This window comes from Chionomys nivalis, chromosome 13 (genome assembly GCF_950005125.1).
Source record: "Chionomys nivalis chromosome 13, mChiNiv1.1, whole genome shotgun sequence".
NCBI lineage: Eukaryota > Metazoa > Chordata > Mammalia > Rodentia > Cricetidae > Chionomys > Chionomys nivalis.
The window spans coordinates 20,625,998-20,653,439 of record NC_080098.1 but is presented as its reverse complement, the minus strand read 5'-3'; the positions used below and the strand labels follow the sequence as shown (position 1 = coordinate 20,653,439).

Here is a 27,442-nt window from a genome sequence, read left to right as displayed (position 1 = left end):
ATCAAATTTTACATAATTTGACTTTCAAACTATGCAAAACGCACCTGGATGATAAACATTACATCCTATCTATTTCCATGTACACACTATTTTATTCCTGAAACACAATAATGGAAGCTACATCAGCCTTTTCCATAATCACTTCATGATTACAGGAACCATAGTGAATTTTTTAATTTTTGTTTTCTTTCTTGGAAGTTTGGTTTTTGCTAGTACTATGGACTAAACCTGGGGCCTGTGCATACCAGGCAAGTACTCTACCACTGAACTACACTCTCAAGGTTTTTTTTCTTGGCAGGGCCTCGTTAGGTTGCCCAGACTGACTTTGAACTTGAGGTCCTCGTGTCAGCCTGAGTATACGGGATTACAGTCCTGTAAAGCAGGCCCAGTTGCACTGAGTTTGATGGGCTTCATTAATTGCCTTTCTCCTGGGCATCAAACTCCCTTTATAGGCGGCATGACCTAGCAGGGACAATCAATATAAGCCGTGTTGACATCTGAGGACTGTCAAGTACAGGAAACCTGAGAGGAGTCAAGACCTGTGTGCCCCTACTCACTGAGCAAACCACAATCTCACCCTCATACAGCCAGCTTGGCTTCAGTGCTTCTTGACCATGCCTAGACGCCCAGAAGTGCTGCCCAGCTTAACTGAATCAGGGCCGGTTTAGCCCACCCACCCCTGCTCTCATTCATGACAGGAAGTAATCAAAGGCAAAGCAGTGCATATACACCACTCTGAGAGGATTCTGGAGTCTCACTGTGGCCCCTGGTGTTTCATGATTGTGGGTTCCCAATGACAAAAGGACAGAGATTGCCACGATTGGCTGATCAGATGTGGAAGTGAGCAGCTCAAATGGGGTTTGTGCACGTGCAGATTTACCATCAGGTCTTTTGAGCATCTATGTCTGTGCTAATCACCTCTGAAAATAAAAGTGTGTAGCTACTGTTTCTGTAGCTACAGAATAAGACAAAGACCTAGCTCTGCAGTCTAAAATACTTTAGAATGTATCAAGTGTGAGCACATGCCATGTGTACATGTGGAGGTCAGCTTGCCTTCCACATGTCATCAGGACTGTGAGGCAAGCACCTTGAACCCAGTGAGTCATCTTAGCAGCGCCAGACTTTTAAGGGCAATGCTGAATTCAGACTGCAAGTGTCACTCATGCACTTATATAATCAGATCAAAATACTACCACTTATTCGTTATAAATCATGCAGAATTTCTAAGACTAAGATATTTTAAAATACTGAACCAAAAAGAACAAGTATGTTATTGTCCAAACTTTTTTCTTAGAAACAATTGGTTTCAACCCAGCCTGTGGAAATAACCAACTAAACTTTGACATTCCTTTGTAAAATCTCTCAACATGAGGGGAATTGGCTCTAGTGGGCCCAGCTTCTCCAGGCAATGCTATTCACCCTACTCAACCATTCTGGGTGCAACTCCATCACAGAACTTGTACAGATTTCCAAGATGAACACTGCCCAGGGCAGAGTTTTAGTCTGGTCCAGAAATCAGATAATAGTTACTGTGGGATAAACTTACGAGTTCCACAGAGACTGCCCAACTCGAGAACTGAGCCCTATGACAGACACTGGAGTCAAGGAACTACACACATGAAATAAACAGAATGGCTAAGACTAGGGAACTCCCACACTCCTTTTGAGATTAGTGGTTCTCAAGCTTTAATGTACAAAGCCCTAAGGGGTTCGCTTTGAAGAGAGATTACCTGTCTTTGCAGCAAGAAACACTGATTCTGGGTCTGGGCTAAGGGCAGGAATGTCTCTTGACAAATGCCCAGATGATTCCAACACAGGTTTCTGAGCACTTTGAAAACAAGAGCTCTGGATCATGAATCATGGACCTCAAGTCTCTGGCATTTCCTTTCCAAATGAATCTTCAAAGACGATTTGCTCAGGGCATTAACCCTCTAGCTTCCTCTCAACAGGCTTGCCACCAAGACAAGTGCCAGCTCCCGGAACAGACGTACATGGATCAGCTCCATTTCACCTACTTAAAAACAAAACAGAGCCAAGCCCCACAGTGTATTTTCTGCACTCAGGATTCCAACACATTTTATTTTGCAGACCACTGGTGTGTACTTTCGAGGACAAACATCGTATAGATTCCTATATAGTGTCCAATTAGTGTCCTTCTGTGACAGCGTCCTCTGCTCGGGGCCACACTCTGGCGGCTCCAGTTCCAGCTCCAGGTGGATACAGGAGGTCCTGCGGCTCCTGAAGGAGACAGCCACGCTGCAGCCGCTCCCTTCCGTTCAGGGAATCCCATTTGCCCAGTGGCAGGTTCCTGGTTTTCTGTGCTGAGGAGTGAGGATGGGAGTTTACAAAGTGCAGCTTTGGGGCCCGTTAGCAGGAAGCACTGTGAACCTGGAGAAGTGGTGCTTTTCTCTACTGGAGACAGGAGCGAGAGGACCCAGTGCCCTTGTGCTTAACGATGGGAACCCCAGCTGTTTTCATAGGTTAAAAGGTGAGGAAGCCCCTGTTGTTTTTAAGAAACACAGATAACACCTTTGTAGACTGCCTATTTGTTCTAGAACTACAAAATTTAATCCAAGAAAATATAGGTCCCATGAAAGACTTAAAAGTTTTATAAAACTAAAATCTAGTTTTCCCCAATAAATTGTACTTTAGGCAAAACCCTCCCAAACGCTTCTAAAATAATACTAAAAAGGGCATCTGATTATACAAGAGCAATTAAAAAAATTAAATATTTATTTGAATAACAACTTTTAAATTTGAGCTGCAATGTTGGCAATGCAGGTTTTAAACACAGATCACAAAATGCGTGCACAAAAAAGTATGGGCGCAGAGACAAAATGATGCTAAGAATTAGGCTAAAGAGCTGCTGATTTTAAACAAGAGGCCTGAAATCACTATACAAAATATAAAATGTATTAAATGCTACCATCCACAGAACAGTCATTATTGATTATATTTAAAAATTATTTGCGAAGTAAATTAGATATTGAATTATAAATGAGTATTATACATGAATCCCCTATCGGAAGGCAATTCCTTGTCACACTATAGAACATCTAATTACATTTCAAAAAGTATCCTTTTTCCTATTGGTAAAGAACCATTAATGGTATTACTGCAAGTATCAGGAAAGCTTTTAAAAAAAAATTCTTTTTTTAATTCTAAGTGCTTTCCATGCAGAGTAAACCTTACTGAACTGAGTCTGAGTGAGCGACTGGAGAATGTCCCGGGTAGAAGAAATGCCCTCGAGTTGTTAGACTCAGCTCTTTACAAACCAAAGACTCAAAGGACTCATGCAACCCTCTGACGACTGGGAGGCTCCACGTCACTTACCAATTCTGCCTTTCTAGAATGTCAACTGAGACATTTATAGACGAGAAGACACAGACTGCCAGGTGACACTGCCCTCAGTAATGTCTGGGGTGGGAAGCACCTTTAGAAAGCGCCTATGCGGCAAGAGATACGCATCTAAAGATTCAAAATGAATCAACAGTATTGGATAACAATATCATTCTCAACTCAGAAGCTGCCTCAAGGTTGGGTGCATCTTCAGTTAATGTAATAGGAAAAGAAGGCCATGGATTTCTTTTTATTAATTGCATCCACTCACAAACCGACCTAGGGTCACCAGATGTGTAGACACAATGAGATTTTTGTTGTTCTTATCGAGTCTTTAATCAAAGTGATGATAAAGGAAATAGATCTATTTAAAAACAAAATCCAATAGCTATCTGTCTAGATTAGGAGGTGGCACCAGGTGTGGGATTCACGTTTTGCGTGGCTATTTGAGGTGCGACTTCGATAATCCGAGGTTTGTCGATGATTCTGGCTGTGCGGTTGCCCTTCTCTACAATCCCAATAATCCATGCTTGGTGGCCTTCGCCATATTTGGGGGACTTTATTTCTGCACAGAACCGAGCTGCTTGCTCACGTGGTAAACAGATGAGCAGGCCTCCTGGCAAAGAAAGAGCAGAGGTTACTATCTGTACGGTGCTGGGAAGGGGAGGGCTCTCTGTGTTTCCACCAGAGCTGACTTACACTGAGGTCATGCTCCACTCTGGAGATAAGGGAAGTGATCTGTTGGTAAACTCCTACCACATTCAAACACTAACATCAAACTGAAAATGACCTATCTGATCACAGACAGCAACCCTCTACACCACAGCATGGAAACACAAGCGAAAGAGAAAGGTGTGGGTGCGGGGCCAGAAGCACACAGGGCAGTGACCTACTCCACACTAGGAGATAAACAACAAGGGCTCCTTTACCCGGCATGGACTCCTCATCTCACTGGGAATGGTGCTTTTAAACTTAAAATTCATGAGAAGTCTTTCTGGAAGGCGCTAGTTTTGACTCTTAACTTTCTGCAAAACATAAAGATACCAATTTTCCTTCCTGTTTCTAACAGCCAGGCCGGAAAGTTTGAGTTTCTAAGTGTCCAGGGAAAAACTTTCAGAAAACGAGGAACCAAATTCAATGATTGTGGTCGCTAACTCACAATGCTCACTTGGTGCCCACGAGGTGGCAGAAACTGCTCCAACCAGAGAGCAGCTAAAGCGGTTCTACTTCTAGAAACACTGTTTTGAGCAGCAAGCTGAGAATGTGAAGTTCTGGTAGATGGCTCCATGGTCTCCACCCCTGGCCTGATACCAAATTCTGTTACGGACCCAGGCTCCTGTTTCCTGGGAGCTGGGTCTAGGAACATGTGTAAAAGTAGGTTATAGAGAAAATGAAGTGGAAATGAGAAAAACTGAAGAAGAAAAAAAAGGAGGTAAAGAAAACATAGAGGGAAAAGAAAGAAACTTAGGGCAAAAAGGAAATAACACTCTCAAGTGCTACATACACCCGGAAGGGCAGTCCACACACCCTGAAAACAATCCACACACCCTGAAGGACAGCCCATACACCCAGAAGACAGTCCACACACCTTGAAGGACGGTTCACACACCCTGAAGACAGTCCATACACCCTGAAGGACAGTCCACACACCCTGAAGACAGTCCACACACCCTGAAGGACAGTCCACACACCCTGAAGACAGTCCACACACCCAGAAGACAGTCCACACACCCAGAAGACAGTCCACACACCCTGAAGGACAGTCCACACACCCTGAAGACAGTCCACACACCCAGAAGACAGTCCACACACCCAGAAGACAGTCCACACACCCTGAAGACAGTCCATACACCCAGAAGACAGTCCACACACCCAGAAGACAGTCCACATACCCTGAAGGACAGCCCATACACCCAGAAGACAGTCCACACACCCTGAAGGGCGGTCCACACACCCTGAAGGGCGGTTCACACACCCTGAAGGACAGTCCACACACCCTGAAGACAGTCCATACACCCAGAAGACAGTCCATACACCCAGAAGACAGTCCACACACCCTGAAGGGCGGTCCACACACCCTGAAGGGCGGTTCACACACCCTGAAGGACAGTCCACACACCCTGAAGACAGTCCAAACACCCAGAAGACAGTCCACACACCCTGAAGACAGTCCATACACCCAGAAGACAGTCCACACACCCTGAAGACAGTCCATACACCCAGAAGACAGTCCACACACCCTGAAGACAGTCCATACACCCAGAAGACAGTCCACACACCCTGAAGACAGTCCACACACCCAGAAGACAGTCCACACACCCAGAAGACAGTCCACACACCCAGAAGACAGTCCACACACCCTGAAGGGCGGTCCACACCCTGGAACACTACGCCACACTTTTTTTTTTGTTTGTTTGTTTTTCAAGACAGGGTTTCTCTGTGGCTTTGGCGCCTGTCCTGGAACTAGCTCTGTAGACTAGGCTGGTCTCGAACTCACAGAGATCCACCAGCCTCTGCCTCCCGAGTGATGGGATTAAAGGCGTGCGCCACCATCGCCCGGCTATGCCACACTTTTTAAGAGATATTATTATTATTTTTAATTATGCCTACGCTCATGAGTGAGGGTGTCCATTAGCTCCCCCAGAGCTGGAATTACAGACAGTTGTGAACTGCCAGATGTGAGTACTGCAAACTTTCTCTGCAAGAGCAATACATGCTGTTGGCTTTTGGGCCATCTCTCCAGCCCCATACTATTCCACTCTTCAACTGTGTATGTTTAAAACTTGATCTCAGTTCACAGCTTGGGGTGGTTATCCTCCTGCCTCTGTCCCCTGAGCACAAGGTTTACAATCATGTGCAAGACACACCTGGAAGCCGGGCGGTGGTGGCGCACGCCTTTAATCCCAGCACTTGGGAGGCAGAGGCAGGCGGATCTCTGTGAGTTCGAGATTAGCCTGGTCTACAAGAGCTAGTTCCAGGACAGGCTCCAAAACCACAGAGAAACCCTGTCTCAAAAAACCAAAAAAAAAAAAAAAAAAAAAAAAAAAAAGACACACCTGGATACGTTTTTGGACACAGACAGGGCTTTGCTAGGTTGTATAGATTCGCCTCAGACTTGTAACCACCCTGACTCTGGTTTCCAAGTAATAGGCAACACCATGATGTTCTGCTAAGACATCAAGTTAAAATGCTTTTCAAGAAGAAACAAAAGTAGACTGCTTAAATTTATCTATGGTTGTTAGGAGTTCAAGGATTAAGTTTCCAGTGAATCAGATATGACCTATCTTTCCTGAGCTCCCATCTTCCACACCAATCATGTATCAAAAAGGGGAACACACTTACACTGGACTCAAAACAGCATCTCAGTCACACTGGAAAGCACTGCAAACCCACAGCAGGGAGCGGTGTGGCTATCATGCCTGACTTCATACAAAGTGGGGACTCACAGGTGCCCCAGGCTTTCCTAGCTTAAGTAGGGAACAGGAGCCTGTACCTGACGTCTCCGGGCAGGTCCCGTGCATGAGGCCGAACATGTTCCCGCAGGCTTTGCTCACAGCTGCCATCTTTGCCAGCACCGGAAGGTTGTGAATCACAAATGACACCTCGTTCCTCTGCTGCTTGGCCAGGTTCTGTGCGTGGCCCAGAATCCCGAAGCCTGTGATGTCAGTGGCTGCATGAGCATTGAATGTGTGCATAAGGCCTGCAGCTGAGAGAAGCAGAGGAGTGAGTGAGAAAAATTCACCTTGCCCCACTCAGTCTCCTTATGGAGAGATGGCACACAGCAGTCAGAAAGTCAACAGAGACCAGGGTCAAATGCTGGAGGCTGAGTTCTTCCTGCAGCGTAAACCACTCAGCCACATGGAACCTAGGAGCAGTTCCATCAGCTAACGTCCTAGTCATCAAAGAACTGTAGAGGAAACCTGTCAAAACAACCCACAACCTACTAACATGTTTAAAGAATGTCTGACATAAACATTCTTACTAGGGAGCTTTTTTTGTGACAAGGTCAGTATGTGATGCAGGCTGGCCTCACCTTCCAAGTGTTGGGATTACAGGCATGTGCCATACCAGGCCTAAAGGTTTGCTTATTCAGAACAGCATTAGGAAAAAAGAAGCAACTGAGCGTGTTTAAACAAAAACTGAACAAAATGTCATTCAGGATTCCCACATGGCCTATGGGGACACTTTGCATTAGTGCATCTGATGAGTCAAACTCGTATTTTACCGTCAACTACGACCCAAGGTTTATATGAGGACTCCTCGTGTGTTTATAAATGTGTAACAATATGCATCATGAGAAGTAGCTTCCCTGCTCTGCCCCTTCCTCCCTTCTCAGCCTTGGCAGCCACTCATCTCTTTACTGTCTCCATGGTTTGCCTTTTCAGGAAGGTCAGGATCTTTTCAGACTGGCTTCTTTCATTTAGCAGTATACAGTAGGCTTTCCCAGGCTTTCACTGAACAGCCCAAACTGTTCAGTAATATCTCATTACCTGGACATGCCATTTTATCTGTTCATCCACTGATCAGTTATCTTGGCTGTTTCTAAGCTTGGCAGTTAAGGGCAAAGGCACTATAAACAGGGCGTGCACATTTCTGTTTGACAATTCCTTTGTGATAAACAGGCACACCAGTTAGATCACATGGTTAGCAGTAACATTAGTTCCATAACAGGAGGCCCAACTCTGCTGGATAGTGGATGCACATTTTGACTCCCAACAGCAAGAGTTCCTGCTGCTTCCTGTTCTGGTTAGCATCTGAGAGATGTGAGGAGCACCCGCTGTTTTAATGCGACTCTCCAGGACTTATGGCCCTGAGCATCTCTGGATGTCTTATGGCTAGTACAACTTTCCTGATTAGCTGTCAGTTCAGATCTTCCATTTTGTTGTTTTTGTATTTTTGAGTTTTAAGATTTTTTTCATGAATGTTGGCCATCAGACCACTATCAGCAATGTGTTTGGTGAAGATTTTCTCCCATGTGTGCCTTGCCTTCTCTTCTGTGTGTGTGTACATGCATGTGGGGACCAGAAGCAACTGCAGGTGTTCCTCAGGTGCCGTCCATCTTGCTTTCTGATTTTTAAACACCCATCATTCTCCTTTAAGGAGTACAAAACTTCTCATCTAACTGTTGCATCTAAAAAGTCACCTCCATGCCTACTATCACCTAAATGTTCTGTGTCACACTCTTGGAGGGCTACAGTTCTTTGGCATATTTAGATCTATAGCTATTTTGAGTTACTTTTTGTGAAAGACAGCAATCTTTTCGTTCTGCATATGGATGTACACTTGTTCCAGCACCATCTGCCAAAAAGCCCACTCCCCTTTCCTCGCCTGGCTCCGACTAAAATCGTACAGCTTTTTTTTTTTTTTTTTTTTTTTTTGGTAAAAATCACGAGAAGTTTCATTTTAAAATGGATTTTTAAAAAATAGACTGTCTTTGTAGTAGAACATGATTTGGTCATTCAAAATTCTTTGTTCTGGTGTATAAAATGACATGAACAGTAATTTAGAAATACTAAAGGAGTAAGGGCGGCCACCAAGTACATCTGCGCTTGTAATGACCACTAGTTTAAGGCAACAACAGTAAGCTGAAGGGAAATAAGTCATCAGGGAATACTTAAAAAAATGCAAACTGAAGCTGTTTTGGGGTGGACAACTATAACTATGTATAATTTTCTTCTGTACTTTTTTTTTTTTTTTTTTTTTTTTTTTTGGTTTTTCGGGACAGGGTTTCTCCTTTTGGTTCCTGTCCTGGAACTAGCTCTGTAGACCAGGCTGGTCTCGAACTCACAGAGATCCGCCTGCCTCTGCCTCCCAAGTGCTGGGATTAAAGGCGTGCGCCACCACCACCCGGCTCTTCTGTACTTTTTTTGCTGTTGTTTTTAAGAAAGTCTAAAATTGACTTAATAATAAGTTCTTGGTAATCAGAAATGACATAATTTGCAATGGCTGTTTTTTATAGTTTTTTTAAAAAAGAAAAACATGACAAAGACTTAAAAGATATTTTCAATTACAGTATTCATTCAGCCTTATCACTTAGAACAAGTTTTTTTATAAAAAGATAATTTATGCTCTAAACAAATGAAGCACATAAGGAAAATATAACAGACACATTCCATAACGATCCTTACATTTTCATTTCAATGCCAGTACATTTCAAAGCATTTTGATACATAAACATGAAATCACATACAATTGCTAGTTTAATTAGACCTTTCAAGTAACACGCAATTCCAACTCTCGAGTGCTATTCAAGTAGTCCTTTAGTAGTGCTGTCTGGGGGACTCAATATCAATCAGGTATCAGAACCGTCATGATTGGAAAGTTTTCTTTCCCTTTACATGGCAAACTGTCTCCCTCATAAGTGAAGGGCCAAATCAAATATTCTGCAGAATTGTAACATACTTCCTAGAACAACCTGCACTAGTGAGAGATTTATTACAGGACAACAGGTAGAAATCTCCCAAAGCAAAGACACATAGTGAACACGTTCCAAACAGGGATCAGAGAGAAGAGGCTACAACTTAGGCGTTGGTTATTTCTCTACTGATTTCTATTAATTTTTAAAATTTTTTCTAGGGAGGGGAAAGAACATGATCAAAATATATTATATTGGCCAGGTGGTGGTAGTAGCTTAAGCCTTTAATCACAATACTCAGGAAGCAGAGGCAAGTAGATCTCTGTGAGTTCAAAGCCAGCCTGGTTTACAGAGTGAGTTCCAGTTCTAGGACAGCTAGGGCTACACAGAGAACCCGTCTCAAAAAAAAAAAAGAAAAAAGAAAAAAAAACCCACACACACACTATCTATCTATATAGCCCCCACACGTAGTTATTTTTTAATTTAAAACTGCAGAAGAAACAGTTTGCCCTTTCAGTTGTGAAAAGAACTCTTAATTTTTCTGGGGGCTGGAGAGATGGCTCAGTGGTTAAGAGCATTGCCTGCTCTTCCAAAGGTCCTGAGTTCAATTCCCGGCAACCACATGGTGGCTCACAACCATCTGTAATGAGGTCTGGTGGGTGCCCTCTTCTGGCCTGCAGACATACACACAGACAGAATATTGTATGCATAATAAATAAATAAATATTAAAAAAAATAACTACGTGTATGTGCATATGATGAGAAGTGTTCTTAGAGGTCAATCCCCCAATAGAATAGCAATTGAACTCTGATCTTCTGCAAGAGCAGCTGACTCCCTTAACCCACTGAGCCCCCTCTCCAGCCTACCTACTGTTTTGTTGGTGGTGTTTTTTGTTTGTTTTTCAGAGACAGGGTTTCTGTGTGTAGTCCTGGCTGTCCTAGAACTCATTCTGTAGACCAGGCTGGCCTCAAACTCAAAATATTCATCTTCCTTCTGCCTACTGAGTGCTGGGATTAAAGGTGCGCCCAGCCCTATTGGAATTCCTATACCCTGACAACTGGCTTGAAAGAGGAGGAAGGCACATGTGGACACATAGTGAGAAATTATCTAACAGTTACATCTAACACTTTCGTACTGAGAACATGCTGTGTTCAGGCTCTCCTCCACTAACAACAGGGTTCAATGTGATGTTACTTTCACATTAAAAAGTTGCCAAGTATTAGGGAGCTGTCATAAATGAAACTATAAATCAAACACCACCTGCCTCTAGATTCCCAGTAGTAATCTACAGAACCAAAGCAGGCACCAAGAGAAGATGTTTAGTCACCAGCCATTCTCTCCTCCAGCCTTGGTTTCCTTACTTTTCGTATGACTGAAGAGCTAGAAAAAAGACCACTGTGAGTTAAGACTGGATGTGGGCAACTAAACCTTACCTGTCCTGTTGAGTCGTGCCATGTTCATCATCGCTTCTTGGTATGCCAATTCTACATCTTCTTGGGTGACCACTAGCTTAATTTTATTCCATTTTTCAGGCTAGCCATAGGAACACAGGTGAGAAAGAGAAAAGGAAAATGTGATTCATCTTTATTTCTAAACACTTGTTTTCTTAGTCATCTTCTGGGACTGGGGTATGTGTAATATATGTGCAGATGCTAGTGATCAAACCCAGGGCCTCACAGATGCTCAGCACCCTGAGCTACACCCGAGTACTGGGAATCTTATTTATCTGGTGTGTGAAGACACAGAAATGCTCTAACACTGCTCTTCTGTGATCAGTGTTTTCCACGGGAACGACCACCATGCCACTGTCTGCTTAGTCCACACTTGCACAGTGAACTATCAGAGTGTGCTGGACCTGTGACCTCTCATCTGCATTAACACTGTTCAAGCTGAGGTGCAGTTCAGGCAAGCACTCGACTAGTACTCACAACCTTGAGTGCTGTAACAAAAACAGAGTTCTTCCTATGTCCTTGGCTCACTTCCCTAACTCCTCTATTAGGTAAATGACTTTCATTTTTTGTTATACTTTTTATTTTAACCGACTCCTGCAGTGAAGCTACCTTGATGCAAATAGATGTGAAATTTTCAACTGCCCATGCTGATAACAGCCTTGGGTGAGCAAACAACGTATCATCAAAGGGACAAAAAGGCCTTGTCTGATTTTCAAAGAACTTACAGCACCATGATGTAAGGTTCATGGCACAAAGATAGCATGGACCACTGATCAATCATGTAATTCATGCATTCATTCATCTGCCTTGAACTACACCATAGACAATACCCAGGGTTTTGGGTGCTGGGATGAGGACTTAGCGGTAGAGCTCGCCTAGCATACCCTTAACCCCATTACTCCCACCTCTCCCAGAAGTCACTCTGATATCTGTACCTGTCACTCCTTGACTGTCAAAAACCAATATCCTCAGACTATAGATTCTAAAATTATTTGACAATTACATCTGACCTTTATTAAATAACAACAACAAAACCCAAAACAAAACCAACCCCAAACATTATGTTGCTACACAGTATGTGGAACTTGCTTTTTAAAATTCTGAGTACTCACCAAAAATAAATAATAATAAAGCAGTGGTGTGTGAACCAGAAGCTCTGAGATTTCTTAGTGACTATATCAAGCTGATAAATGGCTGATAAATGATAAGTTTTTATTACTCTTTCCCAACTACTTCTCAAGATGGTGGTTACAGAAATTAAACCCACCATGATATGTGAGGGAGAGCAAACCTTAGTGACTGGAGCTGTCAACAACAAAACCCCAGAACGACAGCTCTGTGGGACGACGCTCAGGAGAACCAGCCCTCTTCATTCTCCAGGAAAGAGCCACACATCTAAATGTTTTCAATTACTAATCAATGGAAAGGCAACACTAACATATCACAACAACCCAGACCCCATGACTGACATGTCAACACTAACCCTATTTATATCATTTCAATCCTGGGTTCTCTTCTCAGCACGCACTTGGTGACTAACAACTGTTCTAGAGGGACCCAGCGCCCTCTGCTGGTTTCCGAGGGCACTTCATGTGTGTGACGCAGACTTAAGCAAAACACCCATACCACAAAATATAAAAAATTAATGAATTTGAATTCATGTCCCAGAATTCTCGTCCACATAATCTGATGCCTCAAGCTGGGCCTTAACTCCTTCAAACACTACATTATTAAATTTTCATTTACAAGAATATGGATAATCCATCTAAGGACTTTACTGATTAACTTTACAGGGGTAAAAATTAAAGTTTTTCACTTCCCAAACCTTCCACCAACTTAAAACAACACTTTGAAACTGAAAAGCAACTCCGAGAGCTAACTGTTCAGCTCACCTCCACCCTCACTCCTGGACAGCTCTTTACTTACAATGTCCAGCCACTGGTGCACAGCAACTGCGACTTGTGTCCCCAGGGGTTTTGTCAGTACCAGCACATCCCCTGGTACTGCATTGTCTGGCCTGAAAAAAAGAAAAAAAGAGCATGTTCTAGTCAAACTAACCAAGGAAACAAATTCAATTTTAAAGCAAAATGGGAAATTTTGCTAAAGAGCATTTTTGTACTTTATTTTTTGATGTGTGTATGTATATGTATGAATGCATATGTCTATGAATTGGGGAGAAGCCAGAAGTCAATACTGGGTGTTATCTTCAATCTTTCATCACCTTATGTTTTTGGTAGAAATGGGTTGAATTAAGATGTAAGAGTTGGCCAATGGGAAATTAGAGCTAATGCAGGCAGTAATTTAATTAATACAACTTCTGTGTGATTATTTCAGGGGTTAAGCTAGCCGGGCGCCCAGGACAAAAAGAGGTCCTCTCTCCTTCTACACAGAGGCAAGCGGATCTCAGTGAGTTTGAGGCCAGCCTGGTCTACAAAGTGAGTTTCAGGACAGCTAGGACTATTACATAGAAAAATCCTGCCTTATAAACCAAACAAACAGACAAAGCAACAGTCTACAGAATGGGAAAAGATCTTCACTAACCCCACATCAAACAGAGGTCTGATCTCTAAAAGACACAAAGAACTCAAGAAATTGGACACCAAAAGATCACATAATCCAATAAAAAAAAAAAAAAAAGAGTACAGACCTAAACAGAGAACTCTCAACAGAGGAATCTAAAATGGCTAAAAGACACTTAAGGAAATGCTTGACATCCTTAGTCATCAGAGAAATGCAAATCAAAACAACTCTGAGATTCCATTTTACACCTGTAAGAATGGCCAAGATCAAAAACACTGATGACAACTTATGCTGGAGAGGTTGTGGAGAAAAAGGAACATTTCTGCATTGATGGTGGGAGTGCAATCTGGTACAGCTCCTTTGGATGTCAGTGTGGCAATTTCTCAGAAAATTAGGAAACAACCTTCCTCAAGACCCAATAATACCACTTTTGGGTATATACCCAAAGGATGCTCAATCGTGCCACAAGGACATGTGCTCAACTATGTTCATAGCAGCTTTGTTTGTCATAGCCAGAACCTAGAAACAACCTAAATGCCCCTCGATGGAAGAATGGATAAGAAAAATGTGGTACATTTATACAATGGAGTACTACACAGCAAAAAAAAAAAAAATGACAGATTGAATTTAGTAGGAAAATGGATGGAACTAGAAAACATTATTTTGAATGAGGCAACCCAGACACAGAAAGACAATTATCACATGTACTCACTCATAGTCGGTTTTTAAAAATAAAGCAAAGAAAACCAGTCTACAAACCACAGAGAACTTAGACAACAATTCTTACATCTTTTAAATTCTGACTCAGGTTAACATAAACATACTATTGACTCATCAGAAACTGAAATAAGAGCCAGCAAGATGGCTCAGTGGGGACTTGCCACCAACTCGCAGGACCTGGGTTCAGTCTGTAGGACTCATGTGACAGGAGGCAATCAACTCCAGCAAGTTGTGTCCCACCCCCCCCAAAATAAATAAATAAACAAATAGTAAAATAAATGGAATTTGTACTAACTTCAAAATTAGGACAGGGTGCCTTTTCTTACATGTTTTGGTTGTGAGTCTAGTTTTTAACAGCTAAGCCACCTCTCCAGGCTGAGGTGCCTTTCTTAATAACAAAGATAGAAAGTGACCATCTGTGTTGAGAGCCATCTCAAAGAATGCAGAGAAATGCTCTCCCCACCCCAAAGAAAGCTACAAGATGTCTGACATCAGTCATCAAAGAAACACAAATCAAAACCACAGTGGGATGCCACCTACACTCCCTATGCTGGCCATGAGCAGAGTGACGTCGCAGAACAACTTCCAGAGGGGATGTGGGGTGTGTGCGTGCATACACAAAGTAACAAACTGCACCTGAAGTGCGTTCCTAGTAGGAGAAAACACCCTGAAACTCCAATCAATGAACAGAACTGTGCTTATCATATACAAACAAAAGCTTATTTGGCCATCAAAACGCACTATGGAGTCAGGTGGTGGTGGAGCACACCTTTAATCCCAGTACTTGGGAAGCAGAGGCAGGTGGATCTCTGAGTTCAAGCCCAGCCTGGTCTACAAAGCAAGTTCCAGGACAGCCAAGGCTACATGGAGAAAAACCGTCTGGGAAAACAAAACAAATCAACAAAAAAACTATATATATAAAAAGTGTTCTACAGAGTATGGTTCCATATATAAAGGTGCTCAGAGTAGGCGAATCCTTACAGACAGGCTTGCTGTGAGGGACTAGAACGTGCTGGGTGCCGAGAGGATGATGGCTGCTCAAGCCTGTACTCACAAAGCCAATTTTAAATGCTGACATGGAGATAGAGCTCAGTGGTAGAGTACTTGCTTAGCAGACACAAGAAGCTGTGTTTAATCCCAAGTACAACAAACAAAACCAAATCAGAAAAGATGTCAAGGCAGCACTTACCTGCAATTCCTGTACTGAGGAGGCTGAGGCAGGAGGATCATGAGTTTGAGGCCAGTATGAGATACAGAATGACACCTTGTCTCAAAAAGCCAAATCAAAAAAATAGACAAAATGCTGAATAATGTGGTATATATTTTTGTTAAGTGAAATTTACAAGGTCTAAAATTGCATAAAAATAGGATCAAAGTTCCAATATATGCTACATAATCTATAAATATAAAAGTATTCTATGTTAATATACTAAATGAACCCAACCAAAATGTATATGAAGGACCAGCTGTTTAAGGGACCCTGGTGATTCTAGTCTCTGGGCAGGCCAAAATTCACTAAACTGCACACTTTGAACGTGGACTTGTGCAGCAAGTGAATGACACCTTACTGTATCCTGAGAGAGAACAAGACAAAGACAGGTTCCAACATAAAGGCCAACTTACATGATAAATTCATTGGGCTGGCAGACAGTTGTGGCGACTCCTCCCAGAACAATCCAGGGGTTTAACACCGTTTGACCGCCCGTTACAGAGGTTCCCGCTTCCTCTGCCGCATCTTTAAAACCCTGTATAATTAGCGGTATCACTTTATCCCTTTCCTAGGGTTTAAAAGGACACAGATGAAAAGTCATGCAATTCTGTTCAAAACCCAGAAAAGATGGTTCTACATCTGTAGTTATCAAGAAAGATTAAATAAAAAACCCTCAGAGAACCAAAAGCTGATAGACAGGGTAGGGAGTGTTTCTAGCAATCAGCATGTTATCAGATGCTGCAGATGCTGGAAGGTGTTATGGGTACAAAGCAAACAGAGCAGGTAAGAGGAGGGAGCATAAAGCCATTTATCCACAGGCCTGGCCCACAGACTGATGACATTAGAAGTCAGCTCTCAGCTAGTCCTGAAGAACACCAGACAAGCTAACTACACACACACAGCCCTGTTTTCAAAGAGGCTCTTGTTTGGTGAGGAACTGTGAAGTAACATCCTCAGCAAAACTCTTGTCAGGACAACTAGCTACTGCTGGTCAAAGCACACTCCGCCAGGCAAAAAACAAAACAAAACAAAAAGAACCAGAAAACTGGGTTATCATGACAAACTGGTTGGGGGGGGGGCATATGAAAAAATAATGGCAACAAAAACACCTTGCCAAAACAACCTTAATAATGGGGCTGGGGAAATGGCTCAATAGTTAGGAGCAAACTGCTCTTGCAGAGGACCCGAGTCTGGTTCCCAGCACCCACATGGCAGCTCACTTCACAACTGTCTAACTACAATTCCAGACACATACATGGTATACTTACATACATGCTGGCAAATACTCATGCACATAAAATAAAAATAAGTAAAAATAACCCAAACAGGAATCTAACCCTGGTTCAAAGAACAGGTAAAAAGGACAGGCTACTGGGTGGTACGTGGGGGCCTTGGCCCGCAACAGAGACTACTTGCTATCGAAGTGCTCTCAGCTCTGAGCCAGCAGGGCAAGGCCTATTCACAGGCCTGGTACTATTAGTATAGCCAAGCTTTATTAAGTCTCCCCCTCCACAAAAAAATATTTAGCTTTCTGCCAAGAGAGGAAAGGAGGAAGTGGAAGAAAAAGAGGCTAGATACTCTTATTTTAATTTACAGATAAATGCCCCAAAGTAAAGAACTGCAATATTCGAGGCCATGTTTGTAAATGTAAAATGAAATCAAACCAATACCAGTGAGTGAGCCTCTGACTTACCCTGTCAGTCATCTTATTGCTGACTCCAAGGAGCATCAGCATATTGTCACACTCCGTGACGCCCATTGCATAGAGGTCACTGAGGACATTAGCACATGCTATCCTGCCCTAGGGAGAGAGCAGAGACGTGAGAAAGCAGTCAGGGATTTCCCATCTGTAGAAAGATGGAGTCTACAACACAGTGGCCTCCAAGAACTTGGGGCTTTCCAGGAAGGGCAGCTCCCAGGACAAGACTCTCAGTTGGTTACCCTTCACTTAACTGCCCAGCCACCCACTCACCCAGCTCCTCTCACTCGAGCAGAACACAGAATTCACATTCTTCCTCATATTACGTTTCAGAGCCCTGGCTGATGATGGGGTGAGGGTCAGGAAGAGACGCAGTAGCACCGATGGTCCTTCTGAGAGACCAGAGAGCAAGAGGACTGATTCAGTCACCAAAAGGTGAATTTGGAAACCCACACTTAGTAGACCACAAGGAAGGGCTGCCTTGGCTACTATAATATAGGAGATGGGTTTTGTGTTATTAGATTAAGAAACTTTTGCAGCTTCCTTTTCAAATTGTAAGAAATAAAGAAGAAAACAATCTTGTATGAGAAACAAAAATAAGAGAAATAAGAAACATTCAGGTTTAAAGTCAGATTGAAAAAAACCATTTCCCAGTAAATTCTACTGCTTTATGAGGAATAACAATATCCAATAGGGATGTGGCAATGAGGGCTCTATTGCTCTAGAAGACTTCTTAAACATTAAATTGCCATTCTCTAACTTTTTTTTAAACAGGCAATAAAGAGAAAAATAACAAGGTTTCCTTCTGACATAAGGATAACCAACAGGAAAGGGGCACATCCTCTGCGGAGGCTGCTTATGTTCTCATGGATTCCAGGCACACCTGCAGCCTCTGCAGACCCACTGTCAACCTCAGCAAGCCTTGTCAACAAGGAGCCGAGAGGTGGCATCATGGGCCATGGGGCAGACATGTACTGGCTGCCCTTACTTGCTTTTAAGAGATGCTAGGAAGGATGGATTCTGGTAGCTTTGCCACTGGAAGGACACATAGGTGTGCTGCTTTGCAGGGAATATACTTCCTAACAAACCTGTTCACTCACACTGTACCCAAGAGGGAAATGTCCCCATTTTCTTAACCCATTGCCTGAATTCCTACATGTAAAGCTTGATCCCTGTGTCCTTGCCACCCAGGAAGGACACCTGGCATTTTAAACAGGTGGGATATTCCCATTTATTCACTGGCTTCTCTTGGGTGATAGAGAAGTGGGGCTAAAGAATAAGCAGAATAAAGGGCCGCTTGCTGGCTGTAAGCATATAACTAATGACTGGAAAATGTGTCTACACAGTAGCTAGAGCTTCGTGTGTGTGCACATGCATGTCTTCCTTAATCACTCGCTACCTTATTTTTCAAGACAGAGTCTCTTATTGAACCTGGATCTCAACAAATCAGCTGGCCTGGCCGGCCAGCAAGACCCAAAGCCCGCCTGTCTGCTTCTTGGCATAAGGACTAGATGTATGTGTTGTCTAAACAGTTTCTTAAATAGGTGCTGGGGTCTTCACACTTACATGGGAAGTGCTTTTCCCACTGAGCCATCTCCCCTGCCCAGTAGTTAGAACTTTAATTCAGTGGTCTGCTAGATCACAGTGTGGCATATAATACAGTACTAAGTAGGCATGCAGGTAGCAATACATTTACCCTAACATTTACAAGAATAAAAGTTCAAGAAATCCAATTGTTAGTAAGCCAGGTATGGTGGGGAGTCTGAGGCTCTACAGAGAATTCTAAGACAGTCAGGGCTACACAGAGAAATGCTGGTGTGTGCGTGTGTGTTGGGGGGAGATGAAAGTCCAATTGTGATGAAATTTACAAGTTCTTTTTTGTGGGAGGAAACATTAAAAATCAGTGTTATTACAAAGTATAGCAACATTTCTAGCCAGAAACCCAGGAACAGTAAACTTTATAAATGTCAGAAAGCCAGGTACAAGGAAAGAGCTCAGAGACCACAGCTGCTGAATGCACTTTCAGGCATAAAAGCAGCAGAGACGTCCCTGCTCTACCTGATGCATGCAGTGTCAAGTGTGAGAGGAGACACGTCAGCCTGCCGTGACTGCAGGACAGAGGAGAGGGTAATAATTGATACACAGCAAAAGTGGAAAAACACAACAAACAGAAAACTCAAACCCAAAAGTACATACAAAACCCAGCCAAAATCAAAACCAAATGCATAAAATAGTTCCAATTACAAAAATGCACAAGACCAAACTTACCATCATGTAGGGGTCGTCGACAATTGGATAAATGTAATCTGTGGTTTGAACCAAGGAAAGCCCACCATGCCTCAAAGGAATGACACAAGTATCCATCCCAATGCCTGGGAAGATGGACGTTGCCAGCAACCAAAAAAATAAGGAGAAAAGAAAAGCATTTAATCTTGTATGAGCAACATTTTGCAGGAAGATTTCTACAATAAGACAGCAAACTTCACACTGCCAACTAAACTATGTATGTGCCGGGTGGTGGTGGCGCACGCCTTTAATCCCAGCACTTGGGAGGCAGAGGCAGGCGGATCTCTGTGAGTTCAAGACCAGCCTGGTCTACAAGAGCTAGTTCCAGGACAGGCTCCAAAACCACAGAGAAACCCTGTCTCGAAAAACCAAAAAAAAAGCCGGGCGGTGGTGGCGCACGCCTTTAATCCCAACACTTGGGAGGCAGAGGCAGGTGGATCTCTGTGAGTTCGAGACCAGCCTGGTCTACAAGAGCTAGTTCCAGGTCAGGCTCCAAAACCACAGAGAAACCCTGTCGCGAAAAACCAAAAAAAAAAAAAAAAAAAAAAAAAAAAAAAAAAAAAAAAAACCCAAACAAACAAATAAACTATAAACTATGTATGTGCCATCAAGAAGCATAACTGAAATAAATGTAAAACATAACCAGCATAGGATAGAAAACATGAATAAGTAACCAAGATGTAATATGACATAAAATTTGAACCTTACTAAGGCCTTGGACATTTTGTTTTCTTGTATTATTTTATATTCCTAAATCATTTGATTGATGCTTTTTCCCCCTTTTTCTTTGTTGTTATTCAAGATAAGAGTCTCTTTATGTAGCTCCGGCTAGCCTAGATTCATGTAGACCAGGCTAGCCTCAAACTGTCAGAGATCAGACTGCCTCTGTCTCCCAAATGCTGGGAATAAAGGCATATGCCACCACACCTGGCTTATAAGAACTTCTTTTAAGATGACAACAATACAAATGGAGCTGTTGTTATTTTACTGATAGTTATTTTGAAATATTAATTACCTAGATGTTGTTATAACATACTAGATATTGTTCTATTTTCCCAAAAGTATGTATACTGTATTTCCATATAGAAAACGTCAGTTAGTATATAATACATTTAACCTAAATGAAATGGTAAAGGACAAAGCAGGAATTCAAAGTTTCCAACCAAGTGTGTTATAAATACCATACCTGTATAATTCAAGTATTTTAGTGTCTCCAAAGAACTTTCTCTCTACAGCATATTTTTGTATGCACCCAGGGGCAGAGGACAACATCTGGTTTCTTCCCTAATCTTACTCTCTACCTTGCTTCTTGAGACAAGACCTCTCACTGGACCTAAATATAACCAATTCACCTTCAGCTAGGACGGCTGGCCAGTGAGCCTGCCCTATCTCTTTTAGATAACATGGTACTATAATGCACTTGGCTTAGAAATCACTCCAGATGCCCTCCGGGGTGACAAGCTGGGGACTTAGTAGAGCTGGAAAAATCTTTCGGAAACTCAGGATCTTATTAAAGACAGCCAGCCCTAGGTTATGACTGACAATGTGCTGGTTATTTTTTGTCAACATGACACAATCTAGGCATCCCTGGGAAGAGAGAAATTCAGTTAAGGAATTACCTTCATTGGACTGGCCTAGTAGGCATGTCTGAGGGGCATTTTCTTGATTGCTCACTGATTAATATAGGAGGGCCCAGCCCACTGTGGGTAGTGCCATCCCTGAGCCAGTGGCCCAGGGGTGCTTAAAAAGGTGAGCTGTACAAGCCAGCACACAGTACTCCTCCGCTTGGCATCCCGTGGTGAAGAACTGTAACATGAAAGCCAAACACCCTTTCTTTTTTTTTTTTTTTTTTTTTTGGTTTTTCGAGACAGGGTTTCTCTGTGGCTTTGGAGCCTGTCCTGGAACTAGCTCTTGTAGACCAGGCTGGTCTCCCAAACACCCTTTCTTCCCCAAGCTGCCACCAAGTTGGACATGGTGTTCAACATGGCAACAGGAAAGCACACTAGGGCCACATCCTTTTTCTATAAGGAACAAACAGTAAGTAGTTTAGGCTTCTACTCTACTGTTATGCCACCAACGCAGCCATAGACAGTATGGTCACACGTGAGGGAGGCTGCATTGCAGGGTGTTTTATTATGACAGGTCAGATTTGCACCTGGGACCACATGTGTGAACACTAATATAAAGGAGAGACCTGGGTAAGCTGGATCAGAGGCCAGAACCACTGCATGGAGTTCAGACTGGACAAGCCGAGAGAAGCACGTGGAGGAGGAAACTGCCTTGAAACTTGAGTATGGACAGCTAGAGCTCAAGGTGCCATCCTGGACTGTGGACGGTAGTTAAGTTGGCAATACATGTAGGGTCAGGACATACATGACTGACAAGAGCAGATGAACCTCTACGGAGAGGATGCAGGCTTCCAGGCATATTACCAATAGGGCTTCATCACAGAAAGGGAGTTAGGAAAGTATCTGGGGGAGGCTGGGGCTATAGCTGAGAAGTAGAATAGGCCCGTCTAGCATTCTCACAGCCTGGGTTTGATCGCGTGCACGCACGCACACACACACACACCCCTCACTGAAACTGTAAAGAATGGATAAGTCTGAGATGGGTCTTGAAAAACTAAAGCTTCAAATTGAGAGCCAGGGATAGTTCAGGTAGAGGAACAGGGGAACAGGGGTCCTGGTCCTGGGCAGGTTAAATGCAAGACCGAGAAGTTCAGAACAAGCTATGGGAAATTCAAGGTCCTCTCAAAAAACTGAAACCCTGTATCAAGAAACGGAATATACTCATCATAATGTATACCAGTAACACATGCTTGACAGCCGTCTCTCCAGTTCTTAACATTCTTTTATTTAGTGTGCTGGCTAATTTTATGTGAACTTTACACAAGCTAAAGTCATCTGAGAGAAGGGAACCTCAACTAAGAAAATGCCTCCGCAATGGGAAAGTTGGCTCCACATGCATGCTGGAGAGCTAGCCCCGACCCTTGCCTGAGGTAGGAAGTCCTGGTGGAGGCCCAAACCCAGGGCCATGGTTTGGCCCATCCCAACATCTACCCCATCTATGACCTGCTGAAGCGTGTGAAGGGACGGGTCCTGCAGAACCACAGCTGGAAGGTCTCCACGTCTGGGCAACAGTAGGGTATCTGAAGTTTCAATAAGGAAGGGTTCAGCACTGGTGGTGTAGCAGAAGCCAGAGGCTTTGAACCAGACCAACAACTCTCGCAGTGAACAACTGCAAGCAAAAGGTATACTGTGTGACACACCACAGCTCTCAATGCCACTATGACAAATGACTATATTATCATGGAGAGGTGGGAAAAGACAGAGGAGCAAAATTTTTTTGCTGTTATTTTGTTTCTTTTTTGGGGGGGCGGCTACAGGGTGAAGAGAACATAGAAGGACTGGGAAATGAGTGGAATTGGGTGTATGATGTGAACTTCCCAAAGAATCAAAATTTTAAAATTACGTTAAAAGAGAAAAAGAGCCTCTGCATCAGCTCCAGCCTGTTTTACATCATACATATAATAAAATACACCCAAAGAACTGTATTTCAGAGCCTAGAATTTCTTCTGAGCTCTGTGTTTGAGAAAGGGAAACCACTAATGATAGAGAGAATTTAGAAAAGAAAACATCCTTGCCCTTGGCTCCACTTGGCACTCTGGGGTCAGTTTCAAATTCATACTGTCTTCTTGCCTTTGTGTGTATGTGTGCAGATGACGTGTATGGATACAGACGCACATGTGTACATGCATGTGCAGGTAAGGGCACAACCTCAGGTGTCAGCTCTAAGACATGGTTCACCTTTTTTTGAGACCAAGTCATTGGACTGGGAACCAGCAAGTTGGCTAGGCTGGCTACAAGTCCCCAGGAACACACTTGCCTTTTCCGTCCCTGCCCTGGGATTACCAGTGCGCTCCAATACTTTCTCTCTCCCCATCTATCCCTGGGATTACAAGCACACACACTCTCTCTCTCTCTCTCACACACACACACACACATACACACACACACAGAGAGAGATTGAGAGAGAAAGAGAGAGAGATTTTTAAAGAAATGGATGCAGAAGCTCAAACTCACTGAGGTCCTCAAACTTTACCAACTCAACTATTTCCCCAGTCTTCTCTCCTGAGCCTGCAGTAGTCAGTAGTCTTGTGTGGTCCACCCTCAAGTTTTCAAGCCAAACATCCTGCAAAGGATGGCACTGTCCTTAAAGCAACACCTTCAATAGGTCAATGAAGCAACATGGCATTGTAGAGGCCATTTGAGAAAACAGAAAGGAGTTTCTGCTTATCCTCAGTCAACGGTAAAATGATGTCACACATATACTCTATAATTTAAAGGTAAAATGATGTCACACATATACTCTATAATTTTTTTTTTTTGGTTTTTTTTTTTGAGACAGGGTTTCTCTGTGGTTTTGGAGCCTGTCCTGGAACTAGCTCTTGTAGACCAGGCTGGTCTCGAACTCACAGAGATCCGCCTGCCTCTGCCTCCCAAGTGCTGGGATTAAAGGCGTGCGCCACCACCGCCCGGCTATACTCTATAATTTAACAGCTGCCAACCATATGCCCTGATGCCTTCAAATTCTTCCTTTCAATAAGAGACATTACTAATTACACCGAACAAAGCAACACGGGGAAATCTGGTATTGACAGCTGACCACACTTCTGGGTGGCACTGTATCAAAGAGACAGTATACATACCAAGCCGTGGCATAACAGCTCCCAGAAACTGCTCATCTTCTTGGAAGTGGTTCTCTTGTAAAGATTCCAGCAATTTCTGCAAGACATCTTGGGGCACTTTGCAGCCTGTGCCTTTCAGTTCAGTAAACCTGGTTAGGCGGAAGCTCTTGTCGAGTTCATAACTTTCCGGGTTAAAGGACTCCCGAGTAGACATGGTTCTGGGGCCACACTCTTCACAGTTCAGCCCCTCCCCTCCCTCTCTTTTGATCCACTGGGCTTTCTACTTGGGATCCACCTAGGCACCAGCAAAACACAAAAAGACACTGTTAAGAGACTCTGAACTGTATCTCTCAGGAATCAAGTGAATGAACACACATTAGGGAAAGTACGAGGACTGGAACTGCCTAGACCACAGGGAAATACTTGTTGGTCAAGCTGGAGTACCCGATGATGGGTACCATCATGGATACCTACTGAAGCCCTGAGGCGGGAGTGTGGTTATAACGGTGGCTCCCCCTGCCACTTGGGCAATTAACTAAAGTTCTTCTGGGTCCAGGGCTAAGAACTAATACTCACTATGTCAGCCTGAAAGTCTATGCTTTAGAAACCGGCGGTGCTAGCTACAGTGACTTTTCTGGAAAACTTCTAGCTGTCTTTCCCTCGCCATCAGAAGCTGCAGAAAGTGCGACACAGATGCAGCCCATGGATTTTTTTTTCAATTGAGACAGAGCCCTCTACATAGTTGTGACTGTCCTGGAATTCACTATGTAGACCAGACTGGCCTCACAGGGATGAGCCTGCCTTTGCTTCCCAAATGCTGGGATTAAGGGATCCACCATTACACCTGGCAAAATTCCTCAAGATCCTAAATCCTAATTTTAAAAACAAGTTTCCTCCCAACCAGACAACACTGTGCCAAATTAATGGTCTTGAGAAGTCACTGAAGAACACTACTTAAAAGCAAAAAAAAAAAAAAAAAAAAAGAAAACACCCAAACACTTCCAACAGCTGTAAACACAGTAAAGTCTGTGTTCAGGAGGGTGCGTGTAAAGTTCTCTGATGTTCTGATGCTTTTAGCATTCCTAGAAAGCAAACATCCCGCCCAACAATCCAGCACACATACCATTAACTAAACACACTTCTCCTCATTCCTAGCTCATTACAAAATGAAACAGTATCACACGAAATCACTAGTATTAAGGGTTCTGGGTACCGCTCACTGCATTTCTGGCACATGCTCTTCCGTTTGCAGCCTTCCATCCAAATCAAAATTCCTAAGTGCTCCCGGGGTTTACAAACTTTCTGACTGATGCTTTATTGGGCATAGGATTACATACACCCTAAGTTTTAGGGCCGGTTTCTCCTATAAAATTTGTGATTGAGAACATAATTCCCATTTACAGAGTTTTCCATCCCCCGGGAAGCATATCACTCATTTAAAATAAATTTCACAAAGCCCAAATTTGGGCAGTAATCCAAACGGTCGTTACAAACATAACGTGAGCAATGATTTCAGCGGGAAACTACACAGACTTCGCACATCATTCAAAGAAGCCAAACTTCTCTTCCGGACAGGGTGAACCGAGCACGTTACCGAGATGGGAATGTTGAGGCTAGTTTGGAAAAAATGCAAATTACAATTCAACTTCGAAGAAAAGTTTGGAACGAGGGAGGAAAAAAGTCTTGCATTTAACCCTACGTCAACTCTACCAGGTACAAAACCGGAAAACTGCATTTCATAAGGAATCTTTTCTTCCTACCTCCAATCCTATGCCTCAAGGCAAAGGAAGAAATGGGATTCTTGAAGAGCCCCTTTTACACGTTATTTCTCTACACTTTCTGGTTAGGAAAGTTTAAACAAAACAAAACAAAACAAAACACCTTACATCAAGGAAACTCAGTTCTAAAACTCAAGTCTAAGGAGAACTAAATCACACGGGCTTAACCTCAAAGAAAACTCGAGCTATTTGGAGGAGGAGGAAATTGGGACGTGCTTTGGGGGTGGGGGAAGGAGGAGAGTAAGTCCGACCTGGAAGCCACAAGTTTACACCTTTAAAACAATGACATGAATATTTAAAGATCGCGTTTAACCCCTTCGCTCCCGCACGCGGGGCGGGCGCAGGCAACGGGGCGCAGCGGGGCAGCAGACCTACCTCACCGCCAGGCCCCCGGCCCCGAGCATGCACACAGGCCCGGGAGCCGGGTCGTGCCTGCCGAGGCCCCGCGCCCTCCATGCGGCCGGACGCGGAGGATGCCACCCAGGGGACACCTTAAATCGCGGGCTGCCGCCTTTAAAGGCACGGCGGGCGCGGGCCTTCTCCTTTGTACGGTGCGGTGCCGCAGGCAGGACCATGCCACGCCACAGGCCCGGCATCGCCGCAGCCGCGGTGACCGTCGCCGGCGGGGACCGGAGGGACACAAGGGCCGAGTGGGGGCGGGGAGGCCCGAGGCGCAGCGCCAGGACACCGGAGGCCACGGCGCTACGCGCGCGCGCGCGGGCTCCCCGGCCGCGCCGCCACACAAAAATGTCGGCGGGCGAAAAGATTAACCCCTGCGTGGCCGCCGCCGCCCTCCCCCTCCGCTCCTCCCTCCTTTCCCGGCCCCGCGTGCCGCGGCGGCGACGGCGGAGGAGGCAGCGGCGCGGGCGGCGCTTCTTTTTAAAGCGGCCCCACCAAACCCTGGGCTCGGCCCCTCTCCAGGCAGGGCGCGCGAAGGGCCCCGGTGCACGGCTCCCCGGCCGTCCCGGGCGGCCCGGAGGGGGATTTGCAACGGCCGCGCCGGGCCTGCGGCCCGATATTCCCCTTTAAGCCTGCTGTCTCGCCCCCCCTCGCCAGGCCCGCCGCTTACCGGCTCGCTTTGCGCCCTCCGCCTCCTCCCGAAAACGGGCCGCGGCGTTCCCACAATGCACCGGGCGCGCCGGGCTCCCTTAAGCGTCGCCTGAATAAAAATGCTGCTCCCGGTGGCGGCGGCACGGCCCCGCGCTTGGACGCCGCGTGGAGCTCGGCCTAGGCTGGGCGCGGCCCTCCGGGAACCGGGCCGCCGCGCTCCCGCCGGCCGGGCGCGCGAGGGTCCCTTTAAGAGCAGCCACCTCCCTTTAAGAGGCGGCGGGCCGGTGGCCTGAGCGACTCCGTGTTGCTGGTGGCGGTGGCGGTGGTGGTGGTGGTGGCTGCGTGC

General features: G+C 44.4%; 1 protein-coding gene across 3 annotated transcripts; it reads right to left on the bottom strand.

Moving 5' to 3' along the window:
• Window positions 1–733: 733 nt before the first annotated feature.
• On the bottom strand, window positions 734–27,442 carry Sephs1 (selenophosphate synthetase 1). 3 transcript variants are annotated; one of them, XM_057787875.1, is made up of 9 exons: window positions 27,116–27,442; window positions 24,290–24,563; window positions 19,564–19,667; window positions 17,290–17,397; window positions 16,010–16,164; window positions 13,073–13,163; window positions 11,129–11,228; window positions 6,833–7,045; window positions 734–3,955 (listed from the first exon to the last, which is right to left on the bottom strand). In XM_057787875.1, exons 2-9 carry the CDS (start codon window positions 24,480–24,482, stop codon window positions 3,741–3,743), a joined length of 1,179 nt encoding a protein of 392 aa, XP_057643858.1. In that variant the 5' UTR covers window positions 24,483–24,563; window positions 27,116–27,442; the 3' UTR covers window positions 734–3,740. The 3 variants fall into 3 exon arrangements, with proteins under 3 accessions (XP_057643858.1, XP_057643859.1, XP_057643860.1); XM_057787876.1 differs by lacking the exon at window positions 27,116–27,442 and adding an exon at window positions 26,422–26,774; XM_057787877.1 differs by lacking the exons at window positions 19,564–19,667; window positions 27,116–27,442 and having other exon boundaries at window positions 24,290–24,376.

Bases quoted from the DNA above. Each gene is read 5' to 3' on its own strand.
- Sephs1 (XM_057787875.1), bottom strand. From the start codon at position 24,482: ATGTCTACTCGGGAGTCCTTTAACCCGGAAAGTTATGAACTCGACAAG. The intron at 11,229-13,072 runs GTAAGTAAAGAG...TCCTATGGCTAG, and splicing joins TGCACCAGTGGCTGGACATT to CCTGAAAAATGGAATAAAAT. The intron at 7,046-11,128 runs GTAAGGTTTAGT...TGCTTCTCTCAG, and splicing joins GGCACGACTCAACAGGACAG to CTGCAGGCCTTATGCACACA.